At 51.3% G+C, this 14412-nt stretch overlaps 1 protein-coding gene across 4 annotated transcripts in view; it reads left to right on the top strand.

Moving 5' to 3' along the window:
• The window catches only part of NACC2 (NACC family member 2), a 56213-nt gene extending 49225 nt beyond the window's left edge, over positions 1–6988 (top strand). For all 4 annotated transcript variants that reach the window (XM_059864843.1, XM_059864846.1, XM_059864847.1 and 1 more), the window contains exon 6: positions 1530–6988. In XM_059864843.1, the coding sequence (XP_059720826.1) occupies positions 1530–2029 (500 nt within the window). In that variant the 3' untranslated portion in view covers positions 2030–6988. The remainder of the gene's footprint in view (positions 1–1529) is intronic.
• The last annotated feature ends 7424 nt before the right edge of the window (positions 6989–14412 follow it).

Below are 14412 nucleotides of genomic sequence, written 5' to 3'. Positions count from 1 at the left end.
TAATGGTGGAATTAGGTTGTAGGAAAATCAAATTATTTTTTAGTTTGCTTTGTTTGTTTGATTGCCCAGAGAAGATGTGGGTGGGATCTGCTCTCCACCAGCCACTTCCCCCTCAGTCACCTGTGGATACCTGGGGTGTTTTGGGGCAGGAGGTGCTGGAGGAAACCCTGAAGGGTTCAGAAAGATCTGTTTGCCATGGGCTTCATATGCAGTGGGAATCACTGTGTTCTCTCAGCCTGGCTGAATTCTGGGGAGTAAATCTATGTGTAAATGTTACTGTGCTGGAGAACAAAACTCTTAAGCAGTTTTTTTCATTTAGTTTTTAAGATTTGGAAGAGAAATCTTTCCCCTCCCTGACTGTAAAGTGCAAGGGCCTTCCAGCTGCCCTGGGAGATCTGTGGCATCTGGGGAAAAGGGAGAAGAGGGCAGATGTTCAGTGATGTGGTTGGACATGGTGGAGTCAGCTCCCTGTTAGCAGTTCTGTCCTGGAGAGTCCCAGCTCTGGACTCTGCAGCCATGATCCTTCCTGAGGGGGGCTGGAAGGGCACTGGTGCTGTGTGCCAGGGTATGGGATGGGTTCCTCCTGCCTGGGTTTGTCCCTGTGCACGAGCTTTAGCTGGCAGTTATTCACCATGGCAGTTCCTTGGATGCTGCTCCACAACATCAGGTGCTTGGCAGGGCACGAGGGATTGCAGGGCACGAGGGATTGCAGGGCTCCTGCAGCTCCACTGCTGCTGCCTCCCGGGGGATGTGCCAGAGAGGGATGCTGGAGCAGGCAGGCTGCTGGGCCAGGCAGGGATGGTGTGAGGAGAGGGACAGGCAGAGGACAATCCCTTGGGCAACCCCTCAGCTGTGACAGCTCCTGCAGTGCTGGGGGTTTAGGAGCCATTAATGGAGCTGCTGCTGGGGAGTTTGTGGGATCTTTTGTGTGTCCACCTCAGGTCTGGCCATCCCCACATGCTGTGGCTGTGCCTGTGGGGGTCCCCATGCAGTGAGGGGCCTGTGGTGGTGTTCACAGGGGTCCCAGGACGAGGGAAGAGATGAGAATCTTGACTCCATGTTTCAGAAGGCTGACTTATTATTTTATGATAAAAGAAAATGATATATTAAAACTATACTAAAGAATAGAAGAAAGGATTTCATCAGAAGGCCAGCAAGGGATAGAAAGGAAGGGAATGATAATAAAATCTTGTGTCTGACCAGAGAGTCTGAGCCAGCCGGACTGGGATAGGCCATTAATTAAAAACAACCACATGAGACCAATCCCAGATCCACCTGTTGCATTCCACAGCAGCAGATAGTCATTTACATTTCGTTTCTGAGGCCTCTCAGCTTCTCAGGAGTAAAATCCTAAGGAAAGGATTTTTCCTAAATTCTGTCTGTGACAATGGCCCTCCTGGGACCCCTTCCTGGTTGTCTCCAGCTGAGTGTGGAGAGCTCAGGCCCGTGGGTGAAGCCCCGCTCTGTCCAGGCTCACCTTTGTGTCCCTCCCCCCAAAGCCTGAGCCCCGTGTCTCCCTGTCTTTGCAGTGTACTGTCAGAACTTTGCCCCGAGCTTTAAGGAGAGCGAGATGAACGTGATCGCGGCCGACATGTGCACCAACGCGCGGCGCGTGCGCAAGCGCTGGCTGCCCAAGATCAAGTCCATGCTGCCCGAGGGGATGGAGATGTACCGCAGTGTCATGGGCTCCTCCACAAACACTGTCCCCCTGGAGCCCGACTTCCAGCCCGCTGCTGGCCAGCCCTTCGAGCAGCGCATCTATGCAGAGAGGAGGAGCGAGGCGGGGACTATCGTAGCCCTGAGAACTAGCACAGTGAATGTAGAGCTCAGCAACGGATCCAGCCAGCCCTTCGAGCAGGGCGAGGACGCCGAGGGCGCCGGCTCCGTCATCCAGGAGGCAGCTGCCACGGATGCTGTGGCATCGGAAACCCAAAGCACCCCCCAACCCTTCGAGCAAGGCTCGGGCTCCTCCAGCCGGCCCGAGACCCCCGTGAGGAGACAGGATGGTACTTATGGAGGGACTTTATAAAGAGAGCAAACATTTCATGACCTATAAGGGATCTGTAATACTAAAGCTGCTTGCATGCATTACTAATACGAAACAAAAAAAAATGTGATCAAGCCACTTACCTACTGAACTGCTACTGTTGCCTGAAAAAAATGTGATTTTTATTCTGCTTGTATTTAAAATTTATGAAGGAAATAATCGCATTCGTTATACTGTAAACGACTAGGTCTGTGGCGACCTACTTAAAAAAATATTGGGCTCCTTTTTTGATATTCCTGAGGTTAGTCTATAAGATTGTAGCTTTTTCTTTTTGGTTTTTTTTTTTCCTTTCCTTTCCTTTTTTTTTCTTTCTTGTTTTTTTTGTTTTTTTGTTTGTTTGTTTTAAGAAGGGGAGGAGAAAAGCTAGCCACCCCCCACCCACCACCACCCCGTCATCACCCCATCCATCACTCAGCTCAGAAGTAAAGCCATCGTTAACCTTGTCCTCTAAGGAGAGTTTTGTCACTGAACAGGAAAGCGAGGTGTGTTCGGGTGCAGGTGCTGTGACTGGCCGCGTTTGTCTCGGGAAGGGCTCGAGCCAAGTGGGATGGGCTGGGGGAAATCGTGGCAGTGAAATCTTGGCCAGACCCCTCTGGAGGCAGGGGGAGCCCTGGCCGTGGTGCTGCTGTCCCGGGGAGGTTCCTGCAGCCCCCTGGAGCAGGGATGGTGCCGCGGGAGTTCAGGCTGGCACGTGTCGGGAGGACTGCGTGGGATGCAGGTGGAGAGCCTGGCTGCCGTTGTGGTTGTGGTCTGGTTTTTGCCCAATATGGCTGGGTTTGGGTTTGGTTTCTCTCTCCCTCCCTCCCTTCCTCCCTCCCAGCCACTCCTTTTCCTTTGCTTCTCCGTGTTGGCACCTTCACGTCCCCGCTCCTGGGGGGCCAGGCTCTGTCACCCCTCTGCACCCCAGGACGTGCAGGTCCTGGGGCACCCACAGGGAGGGGAGGAGCCCCCCCTCAGCCTGTGAAGGGATTTAGGGAGGAATCCGAGCATGGAGAGCACGTTGTTCTTGCTGCAAAGGGAACAACACCCGGAGCTCTTGGTGTTGGCTCCTGGCAGCATGGGCGCCGGAGGCAGAGCTCAGTGCGTGCAGAGCTCACCCTCTGCCCCTCCCTCCTCCCCAGGCCAACCAGGCTCTCACTTTTTAATAATTTGGAGTGTATTGGATGCAAAAATTAAAAGATAAAATGAGCTTTGTGCCCTTCTGTGAAGAGGTTTTGGGGAGGAGGAAGCGCTTTGCCTCCTGCTCTCCCTCCCGCTGCCCCTTCTGGGGAAAACCCAACGTGGAGTTATTTGTCTTTATTTTTCTTGTTGCAGGCTGATGTCCCCAGGCTGTGGTGGCTTTGGTGGCCTCGGGATGGGACTTGTGGGTGTCCCTGGAGCCCGATGGGCAGCAGGTACCTGCTCTGTCCCTTGCCTTTCCAAACCCCAAAGTGAGCAGAGTCTGTCCAAGGGGACACTGCAGCTTCCCCTGCTGGGGCCAGGCTGGGGGTCCCACGGGGATGGCACTGCCAGTGCCCCCAAGGGATGGGGACAGGGACATTAAAGCCAAGTTTGGCTTTTTCCTTTTCTTTTTTCCTTTCCTATTTTAATGATGGTTATTTTTACTGTGACTTAACGACCTGCTTTAATGACACTTGCAGCTTGTTCTCTAACACGTTGGGGACGAGGAACAAGGTGCACAAAGAGTCACTTTTAGGCTGCTGTGGCTGTGCTCCTCTTTTCTTTCCTGCTTTGATTCCCTAATCCAGACAGCGCTTTGCTCAGGGTTTTCTTCCTTCTTTGTATTTCCAATGGGAAAGGGGGAGTGGGGAGAGGATAACCCAACTTTTGGCCATTTGTTTTGTTTTCTTTGATACTTGAAGCAGTTTTTTTGCATCGTAAATAACGAGGCTGCCCAGCCTGTGCCACTGCTCCTGACACAACAAATCAGTGATGGGGGGGTCCTGCCCCACGCTGGGTTTTGGCACAGCTTTTTTTGGGGGGACTGTGATGCCCCAGACCAGGTTTTGGGGGCTGGTGCAGGTGCAGAGGTGTGGGATGCTTCAGAGAAGTGGGAATGGGCACGGCTCTATTTGCACTTTACCCACGTCACTGAACAACCCCGGGTACCACGGGCTGAGCTCGGGGGCCTTTGTCCCCTGCCATCCCTGGGGACACGGAGCAATTCCTTGGCCCTGGGGTGTCCCCGTGCCCTGGGGACAGCTGGTGGAGGGCAGCTCAGCCAGCTTGGTGGGGCTCAGGTTTGGCTGAGGACCCTCCTGATCCCCAAATCTTTGGGTTTGCCAAAAGTCTGAGGCAAGCTGGGAGCGGCTCCGGGTGCCGGAGATCAAAAGTCGTCCCTTGTGTGTGTGTCTGTGTGCAAATCTATAAATATAAATATAGAGAGAAAAGATATTGCAGAGGATTCCTCCTCCTCCTTTTTGGCACTTGCTGGGGGTGGGGAGCAGGCTGAGCCCCCCCAGCTGGGGGCTGCACTTGGCTGGAGGGATTAATTCTGGACCAAACCTGTTCCCAGACAGCCAGGGGGGCCACCAGGGGGGCAGCAGCAAAGTACTTGAATGGCTTAGGACAGAGAGTCTGCAGAGAGTCAAGTTGCACAGTGAAAATATATATTTTTATACCTAGCACAACTTCCTGTATATTTTGGGGTTTTTTCCTTTCTTTTTTTTTTTTTCTTTCATTTCCTTTTTTTTTTTTCCTGATTTGGGTTTGTTTTATTAATTATTGTTATTATTATTAGGAAGGCAAACTTCTAAAATGTGAAGGGCGTTGGGTTTTTCCTTATCTGGTAGATGAGGGCAAGCATTTTGCACTAATGTTTCCTGTGTGTGGAGGATTAATGATATGTTTGAAAATGTTATATGGTAATGATTGTATTCTTCCGAGAAAAAAACCAACAAAAAAAAAGCAAAAAAAAAAAAAATAACCCCTTAAAACTGAATGTAAGGTGAGAACAGAGCAGTCCATCGATTGTATGCGGCTTTCCTGAGTGCCTTAGAATTTTTTGATCATTTTTTTTCCAAGGAAAACAGATTAAGAAGATCAGATCGTAACCAACTCCTTCCTCCTCTTTGTTTACGACACTATTTTAAATTCTAGAATTTTGGGGCTGCTTTATAATGTGAATAGGAAACTGCATTCATCTAGGTCTGACAGTGTAAAATCAGAGCATCAGTATTTATGGTATGTCTGCACCTTTATTCTTATGCTTGACTATTAGCAATATTACCTGTATATTCTATATCTAAAGTTATACCAAGCACCTTTAACGAGCGCAGAGTGTAAAAGCACCCGAGTTCCCGCAGCTGCCGTAGCCTAGGACCAGCTCCTCTCCTCCTCGTTAGCGCTAATTAAACACCGCTTCGCACGGCCGAGGGGCTGCATGACCCTCCGCCACCCCGCTGTCGCACGGGCCGGTGACACGGTGACATTCCCGACCTTTCCCGGCGGTGAGGGCAGGAGCTGGAGCGGCTCCTCGGGGCTGGCATTTCCCCGGAGGTCCCCGGGGATGCGGGGCTGGGAACGGCGGGCTCCGAGCCCCCGCAGCGCCCCGAAACTGGAAGTGCCCGCGGGCTCTGGGGAGCAGAGCCCTGCGGGCTGTCCCCGGGGCTGTCCCCAGCCCTGTGCCCAGCTCTGTCCCCAGTTCTGTCCCAGCCCCGTCCCCAGCCCCGTCCCCAGCCCTGTCCCCAGCCCTGCCCCAGTTCTGTCCCCAGCCCTGTCCCAGCCCTGTCCCAGCCCTGTCCCCAGCTCTGCCCCAGTTCTGTCCCAGCCCTGTCCCCAGCCCTGTCCCCAGCCCTGTCCCCAGCCCTGTCCCCAGCTCTGCCCCAGTTCTGTCCCCAGTTCTGTCCCCAGCCCTGTCCCCAGCCCTGTCCCAGCCCTGTCCCCAGCCCCGTCCCCAGCCCTGTCCCCGGGGCCGTGCTCAGAGCTCTCGTTTTGCTGAAAATCGCTCGCTGCGAATGGAGAAGGAGCCGTGGGAAGCCGGGATGAGCCCCGAGTGTCCCCAGAGTGTCCCCAGCTGTCCCCGCAGTCCCCCGTGGCCATCCCGGGATTCAACTGCTGTTCCAAGTGTTCCTGCTCTCCAAACCGTGCTGGGAGCGAGCGAGGGGGCGAGTGGGATGCACTCACATTGGAAACCCCTCCACTCCTCCTCCAGTTTCTTCCACTGTTTAAAAGCGTTTTGCACACACACAAAAATTAAAAAAAAAAAAAAAAGGAAAAAAATCGTGATTTTTATGTCAAGGTTATAATAAAAATAATTTAAAAAAAGCCAAAACTTGCAATACTATTTTTAGCAGACAAGAATAAAGAAAAAAAAAAGTAAATTAAATAATTAATAAATAATAAAAAACGACTGAGTATAAATGTATAAATATTTTTGACTTGAACATTTGGATGGCACTTGATTCAAATAGAACATTAATCCTTTGGACAGAATGTTTGGGGAAAAAAAAGGACTTAAAGTACAAGGTTGTTTTTAAAGCGTCTTCATAGGGTATTAAGTAGTACTGTAATTCATGACTGTTAAAAATACTTTCTGTGCTGTAAGGAAATCTCACAGTACCACTGAATTATGTTCCTCAGCTTGTCTCAGCCACGAACGACGCTAGCTTCTTTTTTTTATTTTTTATTTTATTTTGTTTTTTACCATGCATTATTCACTAGTATTTATGTGCTCTTACTCTGTATAGTTCAGACTGTTATTTTGTAGCCATGGCTGACACGATATATCAGTAACTAAACAAAAAAAAAAAGAGAGAGAAAACATGAAGACCCCCCCACCCCGAGCTGGAACTGTGCTCATAGCTGTTTTCATATGATGAAAAAATCCATTAAAAAAAAAAAAACAAAAAACAAAAAAAAACCAACCCAATGTGATCATTAATTGTAAAGCGCTTTGTAAAATTCACATTTACAAAATAATAAAGTAAATTACAATTAAAAGGTTTCCTTTGCTCTGGTTTCTTTCTGGGTGGTGGGCAGTGTTAAGCAGGGGGTTGTTAATAGATGCTCAGGGGGCTCTGATGGCTCAGGCTCCACTTCAAGGTATGAAACAATACCCAGATTTGGCCAATTGAAAGGTTTTGCCCAAATTTTGGGATTTTGGCGCTCCCTGCACAGCCCTGGGCCTCACCTGATGTGGTTTGGGCATCTTTAGGCTTTTTTACCTGGACACATCACACATTCCCTCCCTCCCTCCACTTACAAAAACGAATATTTGTTGTTATTATCATGATTTAAAATTGAATTTGCAGCGCTCCCAAATGAATCTGGGGCTTTTCCAGAGAGTGGGGCCGCGACTGGAGGATGCAGCAGCAGCTGAAATCCTCCTGTCCCCCGCTCTGCTGGGAGCTCCCCACCTCTCCACCAGGGAAAATCCTTCCCCAGGCTCCAAGAACGGGCAGGAGGACTCCTGCCACCCCCCAGTGATGAGTCTGCCTGGCCTCAGAGGGTGTCCCACGGCCCTGGGGCAGGGTGGGGATGCTCTGAGGATGCTCTGAGGATGCTCAGGGATGCTCTGGGGATGCAGCAGCGGCGGCTGCGCTGCCTCCCCTGCTCCAGGGGGAGGTACCCAGGCACCAGCAGGGCAGAGGGAGCACCGGCAGCTCCGAGCAGCATCCCAGACCCCTGGCTCTGCCCAGGATGGGGCTGTCCTGGGGTTGTGGTTGTCTTTAGGGTGAGGAGGGGGAAAGGTTCCAAAGGCAGAGGAGCTGAGCTGGAGCAGAGCGGGCTGGGGGTGTTGGTAATTCTCCTTTCTGAGAGTGGTAATTCTCCTCTCTAATTTTTGCCCTTTTTTCCCCCCAACCCAATTGGCCATAAAATTGCTGAGAAGCTGCATTTCCTCAGTTTAGCGAAATAGAAGTGCCCAAAACCACTTGCATTTGGGGTTTCATTGAATCTCATCTCACTGAGAAGGAAAAACACAGAAACTCGGATGCTCGGCGTACGGCGCATTCCGCCGCGTTACATAAACCATTCCAAACTGATTTATTCTAAATGAGTTGTTATAATCAGAATTTTCCTTATGAGCAGCTTTCTTGCAAACGTCAGTATTTCAGGGAGGGGAAAAAAAAAAACAGAAAAACCAACCCCAAGCCCATCGTAGGCCCGCTCCAATATTTCAAACTGATTACTTCTAAACACCAGCGCTAAAATTAGAGCTTTGGTGTGCGGTATTGTCAGAGTGGGTGTATTATGATCTGCAGAGTGTATAAAAAGATAAATGAGTTATTTAACCAAGTAAACGACGTTGCTGTAGAAATGTGCTGAGGGAAAATGCGCAGGGGGGGTTGGCTCAGGCCGGCTGGGCCCCGGGATTGCGGCAGCAGCGCGAGGGGAGCTGCTGGAGCGAGGCTGGGGGGGTGGAAAGGGGATTTTCTTGGCATTGATGTTCTTATTTTTATTGCTATTGTTATAAAAGAGGCGTTTCCCCCCTGCCTGGGATGGGATCGTGGTTTTGGCCGTGCCAGAATGAGAGGGAGGTGGGTGAGAGAGGCGATGGGGCACCCATGGGTGCTCCTCCCCAGGGCATTAAAAATTGGTTATTGGTGTGTTCTTAGGACTTCACCTGCCTTAATTTCCTTGGGATCTGCTCCAGAGGGAGAGATGTTGGAGCACTGCACCTGCTCGAGCTCTTTGAATCTGGCTCTTTATTTACAGGTGCAGATTGTCCCCACTGGGGGCCTCCAGGGACAAAACTGGAGGGATACTGGGACCAGGGATCAGCAGCCCAGGGACAGAAGAGTCTGGGCATTGCAGGGGTGGGCATTGCAGGGGTGGGCATTGCAGGGGTGGGCATTGCAGAAGGTGTTGGCCATTGCAGGTGTTGGTAATTTCACTTATTGGCCATTGCTGAAGGTGTTGGTCATTGCAGGTGTTGGCCATTGCAGGTGGCTATGGTCACTTCAGGAGTTGATTATTTCAGGAGTTGGCCATTGCAGACAGTGGCCATTGCAGGTGGCTCTGGTCATTGCAGATGGTTCTGGCTGTTTTAGGAGCTGGCCAGGTCAGGGATTGGCTGTTTCAGGAGGTGGCCACTTCAGGGGCTGGTGCTTGCCCCTGGCCACTGCAGGAGTTGCTGGTCCCTGCCCTGGCAGCCGGCAAAGGGAACGAGCCGAGTCCCGGGCAGGGCTGGCTCCATCCCCCTTTCCCAGGGCTGGTTCCCCGCAGGGTGTGAGCCCGGCGGCTCTGGGGGTGCCCCCGCTCCCCCTCCTGCCCCGTCCGAGCTAGGGAAGCGGGAGATGGATGCCAGCCGGGCCCCGGAGCAGCTGCCACAAATCCCAGAACCCCAGCCCCTCACTGCCGTGCATCCTCTGCCCGAGCCGCCTGTGATCCACTGTGCAGCGGCGCTCCAGCGCCAGCGACGGCTCAGACGGATCGTGCAGGACACAAAATACAAATAAAGGGTGAGGAGTAGGATGAGCATCGTTCCCGGGGCCGGCAGCGCCTCCATCAGCCCCGGGCGGGGCTGCGGGAGAACTCCGGGGGTTGTCGGAGGGGGAACCATGACAGGAATGATAATTTCGGGCTGGAGGGGTGGCAGGGGTGGGTTGGAGTGGCGGGGTGGTGACAGCAGTGGCACGGTGACAATGCAGGAGCTGGGACAGGAAAGCTGCCACCCGCAGTTCCTGCTCAGGGGAGGCAGAACTCGAATTTTGGCTGGCTGGGCTGGGGCTGGGGTGAGGCAGGGTTGGTGTTTTGGTACCCAAATCCCTCATGGTGGGTCTGGCTCTTATGGGACCAACCCTCATCCCCTTGGGACTCTGGGAGAGGAATTAGATCAGTCCAATTCAGGGACAGGGCAAAAATGGGGGGAAAAACAAAGGCAGAAATGCCCAGCCACAAACCAAGGCAGATAAATCCAGGAGGGCAATGTAACCTCACTCTCTGGGCCTCAGCAGAAGTTACAATACATAAATTATTGCACCTAAAAGCATCTCTAATTTCACTTGTGAGTGATTCACCAGGACACACCAGGCTGCCCTCTGCATCCCCCCATTTGATTAGACATTTGTACCAAGACAGAGCTCACGCTTAAAATAACATTACTGGAATGGAGATGGACAAGAGAATTCATTTGAATGGAAATCAATTTGATTAGAAAAGTAAATTACCCGCAGTCTATGAGCAGCACATTGTGGCTCAGAATAATAATAATAATAATAATAATAATAATAATAAAATAAATCAGTGGCAGCAAAGGATCTTAAAGGCTTTTACAGACCTGGCAGTGAGTGAGCTGTGCTCACTTCCCACATGGGAACAGGGCTGGATCCCCACTCCTCGTGCTGGGACACTGCCAGGCACAGCTGTCCCATGTCCCCAGGGGCTCTGTGCCACCAGGAGGGACAGGGTGGGTGTGGGGCTGCAGGAACTGGGCATGGCTGGGCACAAAGGGCTGTGAGTGGGTTTGTGTGGCTGCAGGTGCCCTCTGAGGGGGGATTTGATTCACCCAGGGCTGGTGCTGGTCTGGAACCAGTCTGGGTGACACTGGGATCTCAGCATGCCGGGGCACTGGCCTGGCTGGGGGGGGACAGCAATGTCCCTCCCTCCCTCTGTGTCACCCTCCACTGCCAAGTGTCACCACTGAGGTGACAGAGAGCCAGGCAGGCCATGGGTGCCTGGCAGGAGCCCTGGGTGCTCCCTCCAGGTCCCTCCCTGTGCCAGCTGCAGCACAAGGAGCTGCACACTTTGCTGAGCTGTGGCACCTTCTAAATAATCAATTGGTATTTAATTCCCATGTGATAACTGTCTTATTAAATCTAAATTTAATGTGTATTTGGGAAACCCTAATTTAAAGTGTTACTGCATGCACCATCTGGTGTGCTCTCTAAATACAAATGCAATAACATAATTCAGAATTACATCATAAAAGTAAGTTATAAGAGATTAAAATGCACAACTCTGTTCTTCAGTCAAGGCAGCTTTTATGCTTTTGCTCCTGACTTAGACACAAATCACAGCCAAAACATCCCTACCCTGATTAAGAGATTTTCTGCTGGGATTTTGGGTTTAATGGGGAGCAGGAGTGCACAGAAGGGAGGCTGGGAGGTGAGGAACTCTGGAGATGTGGAAATGTTACCCAGAGAAGCTGTGGCTGCCCCAGGGAGGGTCCAAGGCCAGGCTGGACAGGGCTTGGAGCAGCCTGGGACAGTGGAAGGTCCCTTGGCAGGGGTGGCACTGGATGAGCTTTGAGGTCCCTTCCATCCAAACCATTCTGGGATTCCATGAAATCCTCTGCTCCCACGTGCCAGGGAGGTTCAGGGCTGGGCACAGGGGGACTCAGCAACCCACTGGGCTGCCTTTTGTTGAAAAGTCAGTCGAATATAGCCCAGAGCTGGGTGCATCAATGATCTTTTACAGTGGCAGTAAATCTAATATCTTTGCAAAACCCCCTATTTTCTCTCTACGTTGAATGAAACATGAGATCCCTTAATAGAGAGGGAAATTAAAATCTAGCTTTATTGCAGTTCCTGTAACTGGTATCTAAGCTATTAATAATCAATCCATTCTTGCTTAAAAGCCAACATTTATCACCCCAGCTGAGCTGACGGGCACTGGGGGGAAAGTACAATTGACTGCAATTACACTTTGAAAAATGTTATCTGTGCCACTGACCACCGGGGATAAGTGATGAGCTTCCACTTGTCCCTCCCCTCTTCAGGTTCATTCCCCCCACTTTTATTTTTGGGTGATTTTGCTTCTCCTTGAGCCCCGGGATGCCCTGAGGAAGGAGCTGAGGGGAGGGGTCTGTGCTGTCCCAAATTCAGGAGGATCCCCCTGGCTGCGCCCTGCTGGGTGCAGAGGGACCCCAAACCCTCCCAGAAGCAGCAGTGGGTGCAAAAGTGACTCCAGATCTCTTTGAGCAGCCCCAAACACTCGAGTTTAGTGGTTTTCCTCCTGCCCTGTCCAAGGGGGAGGAGGAGGCTGGTGCAGGAATTGATTTCCTGGAGCTCCTGGTATTAATGCAGCCGCTGGCCACAGCAATATCCCCTCTCCCCACCAGCATCCTCCAGACTCCAAACTTCCCAAATGAGTTTTTGCAGTTTGAAATTAATAATTGTTCTGTCTAGAACAAGGATAATTAAATGCCTGTTCATCCTCATTATTGTCAGCTGGGTGATTTGTTGTTTTCTCTGTAATAAAATTAACTGGTTTAACTAATGGGTGCCAAAACTTGATCATGAAAGCTGAGCAAATAATTTGCAACAAATAATTCACCCAGTGGGTTTGGAGGGGTCTGTGGTGGGTTTGTGGCTGATGGAGAGGGGCTGGGAGCCACTGGTGATGCCCAAACCCCCACAGGGCACCCCGGGGAACCTCCTTTTCCCTACAATGGTCATTTTTTAATGAAAATTATTTGGGTTTTTTCCTTTCTACAGAAAAAGGTTCCCTCTATGGGCTTTTGCTCACACCTGGAGCACGAGGCAGGTGGTTCAGCAGCGTAGGCTCACCTGTGGATGAAATCCCAGAAGAAAGAGCAGCTGCTCTCAGGTAAGCCCCAGTGAGGATGTGGAGGTGGCCAAAAAATGGGAATTCCTGGGGAGGAGAGGAATTAAAATAATGAGCCAACAGAAGGAGTTTGGTCAGACACAATCTTCTAAGAAGAATGGACTTTGAAATGATGGATATTAGCCAGGTTTCATTCTGGCAGCAGTTAGAGAAGCTTCGGAAGGTATTGCAATTAATTTGTAAGTTTATATTACACATTATAACACGAGGGGCCATTAACGAGGCGGTGACATTAAATTTAATGTACTTGGTGAGTGGGACAGTTTGTCTCTGCCCCCGGGGTGTATTCCCTGCATGTCTGGGGTCTGGCACTGCTGGGTTCCTCCCTGGGAGGAGCTGCCAGCACCGGGGGTGCCCCACTGGGGACACTGGGGGACACAGAGCTTTGCCCCCAGCTCCGTGGCACAGCCAGCAGGGCTCAGAGGAGCACAAGGAGAAGGTGGAGTGTCTCGTACCTATAACTTTAAATTAAAAAAGCAATGTGCTGTTTATTGGCTCTGCTGAGCGTCTCCAGAGCCGGAGGCTCATAAAGATCATATTACAGTACAAGCCATTATGCAAAGAGTTTACTATATATACATTTCTAAATGCTTCAGCAAACAGCAGCCTCCTCATGAGCAGAGCAGGATAACTGGTTCGTTTGGGGTAACAAATGATCCTTGATTTGATTTTAAATGCAATGACAGCAAAATTTATTTCTTATTTAATCACTTGCCAGAGCTGTTGAGGACGGGATGGTATTAAACTGCACAATGCAGCATATGACTACTGAATCAGTTGAAATAGGCATAAGAATATATTATGTTTATAGGATAGAAAAAGATTGTACAGCAATGCATATAACTAGAATGGGTATTTTTGTCATTTATACAGTAGCTTATATCATTATTCCTTCCCGCTTCCAATTTTTCAGTAATAAAAATACAGGGGATGTGATTCTCTTTGCATAAACCAACTTGATTCTTTATTAAATATTTTTATTAATCTGAAGTACTACAAAGCATTTGAGCAGATAAATCAGGCTCCGAATAGTCATTTCCTCCCTGCTATGGCTCTATAAAGTGGATTCATTTCTGAGTGAGCACTACCAGAAAAGAAGGATTCCAGATTCATTAACATGCTCCCTCATGGTTCTGGCTTTTCATCCCCCTGGACCACGCAGCAGGGTCTCCAAAAGAAACAGGTCTTGGAAATCTGTGATCCCTGCCTGGTTTTGTGCCCAATTTAAGGAGGAGTCACCTCTTGGGTATCTCAGGATGCTCAGGGCCTTTCTGGCTTTGGCTCCTCTCACACCCAGTTTGGGACATCAGCACCTTTGGGGTGATTTGGGGATGGATCCAGCCCCAGAACTGTCCCACATCACCCCAGGCACTCTCCCACAGGATGTGGGGATCCCATTATGCTCCAGGGAGGGATTTATGGACCAGCCCCTCCTGGGATGACACCCCACATCCCCGAAGTGTCGCTGGCCTCCTGCTGCCCCTCCTCTCCCGTGACCCCACAGAAGCAGCACTTGGCTGCAGCACAGCCCTTTTGGCCAATGCCCGCGGTGCCCAGGCGGTGCCAGCCCTGGTGCCCGGGCAGTGCCAGCCCCGGTGCCAGCCCCGCGGTGCCCGGGCAGTGCCAGCCCCGGTGCCCGGGCAGTGCCAGCCCCGGTGCCAGCCCCGCGGTGCCCGGGCAGTGCCAGCCCCGGTGCCAGCCCGCGGTGCCCGGGCGGTGCCAGCCCCGGTGCCAGCCCCGGTGCCCGGGCAGTGCCAGCCCCGCCGGGGCTGCTCCCGGGGCCGGTGGGCTCAGCTGAGCCATTCACTCACCGGGGGAAGCTGCGGCGGGCACGGAGCAATTAAACCTATTTAAAA

The sequence above is a fragment of the Haemorhous mexicanus genome, chromosome 21, assembly GCF_027477595.1.
Source record: "Haemorhous mexicanus isolate bHaeMex1 chromosome 21, bHaeMex1.pri, whole genome shotgun sequence".
Lineage (NCBI taxonomy): Eukaryota > Metazoa > Chordata > Aves > Passeriformes > Fringillidae > Haemorhous > Haemorhous mexicanus.
The sequence above is the reverse complement of the archived record's forward strand: the minus strand, read 5'-3'. Positions and strand labels throughout refer to the sequence as shown.